Genomic DNA, 4,962 nt, shown 5'->3' on the forward strand with positions numbered 1-4,962 from the left:
TTCCTGGCAGACCTGGTTTTCCTGTGGGACCCTGAAGGAGAAGACAAGGTTGTCAAATAAATGAGTGGAAATAAACATTTAATTTCAGGTGCCTCCTATCTGGATAAGATCTAGATACAAGTTATGCTTCATCCCTAAAGCAGATCAGAAATCTGATGAGCTCGTCTTCCTCTTCCTGAGCTACGTACATGCAGTTCTCTGTAGGTTCACCTGGTGGTGAATGTACCTTCCTGTATCCTGTGGTACCTTTAAGACAGAATAACTTTATTTTTGGATTCTTACTTTCTCTCCTGGGGGCCCGATAGGTCCCTGAGGTCCCGGCATTCCCTGCAAACAACAAATAAACAAACAACAACACATTCAGTGAATACACACTCTCAACATTACTGGTTCCTTGTACATTTGTGTGCTCTTCGGCACACAATGAGGTTAATATGTATGTGATACTGTCCACCTGTCCTCTGTCTCACCTGAGTTCCTGGGGTTCCCTGCTGACCTGGAGGTCCTGGCTCTCCTTGGGGACCCTGAGGGACAGTTGATAAAATGACGACAAATGTAAAGCAAACAGCAGGACAGAGGGAGGGGCAGGTGATGAAGAGCTAATCATATCTTATAATTCCTCATAAGAAACATTTTGTTACTGTAACAACACTGATAATAATGATCCGCTGATTCAGAAGATTATGTGATAACATGGTAGTGATACTGACCAAGTTTCCTTTGGGACCGTGGGGCCCATCGTTTCCCCGGACACCCTGAGAAAAGAAAGAAAAGAGAAAGAAAAATCAGTCACTCAACAATTTTGAACTGACACAGTTGTAAATAACAGCTAACTCAGTAAGGTGTGATTTGTGACTGCAGTGGAACCTGAAATGATCTGTGCTAATGTCTGTCTCAATGTCCCTCACAGCAAGTTATAGATTTTGCAGATGAAGCTAGTGTGTGTCTGCAGCAGGCACTTTAAACAGATGCTTAAAGGGAAACCCAATAAGTTGTACAAAGTCTTTTGTGACTCCGCTGTGTGGCAGTGCTGGTCAAGGATGAAGATTACAAGCTTGAAAATTAAAATATCTGGGGAGTTAGAAAGAAGAGAGCCCGTCATATCTGTCATCTGCTCCTCAGCTCTGCTTGATGCCTGCAGCTCAAGGCTACATTAGCTGCTGCTACCAAACACACTTGACTGTCCAATCAAACTGGTAGTGGTCGAGCTGCATTGTGGGAAATGTAGTACTTGACAAGAAGAAAGTCAGTATCACTCACAGATATATTTTTCTGGTGCTAAAGTGCAGTGTTAAACTGTGTTTTAAAGGGCATAGCTCTACCACTCAGGCCAAACAAGTGCATATAAATATAATGCACAGATGTCAAATGGATAGTTGACTTGACTGTCTAAATCCTGGATGTCTTAGCATTGCTTTGAGGTGACTGTAGGAAAATTCATTTTTAGTTGACTGGACATCCCCGTCTCTCTATCAGGTCACTCTGTGTTGTTTCAGGAGGTGCTGTGGGTGTTCAGTGGTCAGGGAGGGGTAAAACAATGCTGCTGGAATGACAGCATCAATGTGGTTTCTAGTTTGTTTTCACTCACAGGAGGTCCTGGGATTCCAGGAGGACCTTTGGGTCCAAGCAAACCACGAGGTCCCTGAAGAGACACACAAACACACATGACTGTAAATAAAGACACACACACGCAGACTGACACCAAGACACACACAAATCTACAATTCAGTAAACTTCACATAATCAAAGTCATAAATGATTCAGTCATATTAACTATATTATGATCACTTAAACATCCTCACACATCAAACTCTAGAAAAATCATGCAATAGGTCAATATTAATGGGAGGTCAAAGGTCAAGAACAGCTTCAGCAACAACATTAACATCAGAACAAGCTGACAAATGCTACATATGGATGTTATAACAAACGGGGAGCTCAGTCACATACAACTAAACAACAGAGAGAGATTTATATCAGCTGGGTTGTCATGGAAACACTCACTGGTTCACCTGGGAGACCCCTGGGTCCAACTTCTCCATCATCTCCCTAGTAACACACATAAAAGATGCTGATCATTAACAGAAGTGGAGTGACACAGTGACATGTGTTTGGAACAGCATCTGGAATAATTTCAGATTTCTCTTTCATATATTCATACCCTCTCTCCGTCCTCTCCTTGAGGTCCTGATGGTCCCATTGGTCCTGGATCACCCTGAGGAAATGGACCAGAGGAGGAATCAGAGAACTCTTTACCTTTGTATATGAAGTACGCATTACAGTCACACTGTCCCTTTGCACTGTGTGAAGAGTATGTGGCACTGTGACTGCTTTTCTCTTGACTCACCCTGTGTCCTTTGTCACCAGGCAAACCAGGAAGACCATCGAAACCACGGTCACCCTGAGGGAAACACAGACATGTAAGGTATTAGCTTAAGAGTCTTTTCATTTACATATAGCGACGGTTTCAGGAAAAGCTGGATTAATTATGTGTAGACTACTAGGCTGCACATTCCTCATTTCACACACTCAAAATGAAAGAAACTGAACTTCAAACATCTAAAGACCTAAGATTTAATGTTGAATCTTAAGACAATATATTTACTGTTGGTTCTTAAATCACACCAGTAATTCAGTTTCCATATCTGGAGATCTTTTAAGTCATGGGACAAAGTCATCCAAAGACAAATAGCCAAAATCAAATGTTACTGGATTTAATTTTGATGTTGTCTATTAAAAATAACACCAGAGAGAGGTTACCTTAGCCCCTGTCTCTCCTGGCATTCCTCTGGCACCATCAGCCCCAGCACGCCCCTGTGACGAGCAAAGGGAGAACACGTTTTAAAGTGCTACTATATGTGAGACACAGTCCCAGGTCTATAGGTCTATATATAGTTTTTTATACTCACTCTTCTTCCTGTTTTTCCTGGTGGTCCCATCAAACCCTGGATTCCTCTGGGGCCCTGAAAAATTCAGTAGATATCTGTGATAAACACCTGCTATAGACACCATAACCCCTGTGATCTCATATACTGTATCTGAGCTGAGTAGGTTCACTTACAACACAGTGCAGTTCTATAAAAGCATCTCTTTCATTACATTATTTAACAAAAAGTTTAAATGACTTGACTTTCACTTGAAGTGAGGTCAGAGGTCAGGTTTGTTCCAGTAAGTGTTGGTACCTGAGGACCGGGGTCTCCGGACTCTCCCTTCAGACCAGGACTTCCTGGACTTCCCTGAAACAGACAATCCTCATCACCATCATCCAAAACTACTGTTTAATAATGCTGTCATATAAAGTGAGAGAAAAGAAGAATAAAAGATATTTTTTGAAAATAAGACTCCAAAGGGAAAAAAATCAGATCAAATTATGAGATTAAAATCCTTGTAATAACAACATTTTTGCATAGTGTTGCATAGAGTCAGACTGAGAAAAAACTCCTGACATGATCAGTTAAGTATTTAAATGAGATGTAACATACCACTGGACCAGAACGTCCAGTGAATCCCATTGGTCCAGGGGGTCCTTTCAGAGCCATCTAGGGACACAACACCACCTCAAAATCAGCATATTGAATCAGAATCAGAATCAGCTTTATTGGCCAGGTGTGACGGACACACAAGGAATTTGACTCAGGTACATCGGCTCTCAATGTGCAAACAGTAAACCAGCATAAGGCTGTGTAATATAACAAAATAGCAGTATTAACATCAACAAACAGCGCAAACAATGCAGGTGGGTTGATGTCATATCATACAACCATAGACATTATACATCTACACACACAATGTTCTTTAAAGACGGTGACAGTGTTAAGTGATGGTGAAGTGTCGAGACTCCTTGAAGCAAACTAACTGCACAGTGGAAATGTGAAGTAGATGTGCTGACTGACCCTGGCTTGAGACAAGATGGCTGCTGCCTGAGCTTCCTGTGCAGAAACAACAGGACCCTTATCTCCTCCACTCTGACCAAAACGGAACTGCAAAAAAAGGATAAACTGAATATAATTTACCACTAAAAAGCACAAAAGAACAACCAGTATGATGGCAGGTTTGTAGACTGTGGCTTGGGTCAGTGAGGAGCCTCCAACCTGTTGACAGTGGATCCCTGTGTGTTGTCAACATTCACCATTAAAATAAAACTCAACATTAATCCATTAGAACAGATATGCATACTGAACACACAAAGCTACTGTATACAGAACAATGTTACATCTTAAAGCCATCCACAAAGTGTTTGTCCATGTTGGAGCAGGCGTCACTCAGACAGTACCCACATCTAATAAAGGCTAAACGTGACTCACAGGCAGCATGAGTGAGGTTCCTGGAGGTCCAGGGACTCCATCAGCTCCAGGCAGACCAGGCCTACCAGGAGGGCCCTGCAGGATGGAGAGAGGGAGCAGTGAGCTGGCAGGTTTATGAAAGACTGGAAATAAATAAATGTGCTTCTTTTTCAAAGTGAATCTACAATCTGTCACAATCTCCGGTGCACAGATTTAGCACTGATGTCTCCACAAACATGCACCTCAAATAAAGTGAAGCACTCACCCTCTCTCCAGGGTCGCCGACAGAGCCAGGAGGTCCAGAAGAGCCAGGGGGGCCAGGAAAACCCTGATGGGGGTGGGGAAATACGGCTAAGTGTTCTGATTACCTACTCAATGAACATTTTCTACTGTATGTCAGCGTTACCCAGAATTATCCTAAGGATAACAAACTAGAAATAATGTCGACTGTCTCAACATCACAGTAAAAGTGTTCTCGCTCGGGCACTACCAATACTAGCATGAAGTAAATGGCCATATTACCATAAATCAGTGGCGGGCCGTCAGGGCCAGCAAGGCCTTCTCTGCTGGCTTAAACACTATCAGAAGCACTGACCTACATTTACAACCTAAATTCTAATATTTGTTCCATGAAATTGTATTAATTTATTCCCAACAGTCTATTCTCTTCATTTCGTAG

The 4,962-nt window shown here is 42.3% G+C and overlaps 1 protein-coding gene across 1 annotated transcript in view; it reads right to left on the reverse strand.

The window, feature by feature from the left end:
* The window catches only part of col11a2 (collagen, type XI, alpha 2), a 41,559-nt gene that overhangs the window by 12,785 nt on the left and 23,812 nt on the right, over nt 1-4,962 (reverse strand). The window contains exons 11-25 of the mRNA XM_020587610.1: nt 4,549-4,611; nt 4,305-4,379; nt 3,894-3,980; nt 3,483-3,539; nt 3,183-3,236; nt 2,910-2,963; nt 2,761-2,814; nt 2,348-2,401; nt 2,162-2,215; nt 2,005-2,049; nt 1,589-1,642; nt 711-755; nt 471-524; nt 283-327; nt 1-31 (exon numbers count right to left, since the gene is read on the reverse strand). The exon at nt 1-31 is cut by the window's left edge and continues 18 nt beyond it. Coding sequence (XP_020443266.1) covers nt 1-31; nt 283-327; nt 471-524; nt 711-755; nt 1,589-1,642; nt 2,005-2,049; nt 2,162-2,215; nt 2,348-2,401; nt 2,761-2,814; nt 2,910-2,963; nt 3,183-3,236; nt 3,483-3,539; nt 3,894-3,980; nt 4,305-4,379; nt 4,549-4,611 — 826 coding nt within the window. The remainder of the gene's footprint in view (nt 32-282; nt 328-470; nt 525-710; nt 756-1,588; nt 1,643-2,004; nt 2,050-2,161; nt 2,216-2,347; nt 2,402-2,760; nt 2,815-2,909; nt 2,964-3,182; nt 3,237-3,482; nt 3,540-3,893; nt 3,981-4,304; nt 4,380-4,548; nt 4,612-4,962) is intronic.

Source organism: Monopterus albus, unplaced genomic scaffold (assembly GCF_001952655.1).
Source record: "Monopterus albus unplaced genomic scaffold, M_albus_1.0 scaffold466.1, whole genome shotgun sequence".
Lineage (NCBI taxonomy): Eukaryota > Metazoa > Chordata > Actinopteri > Synbranchiformes > Synbranchidae > Monopterus > Monopterus albus.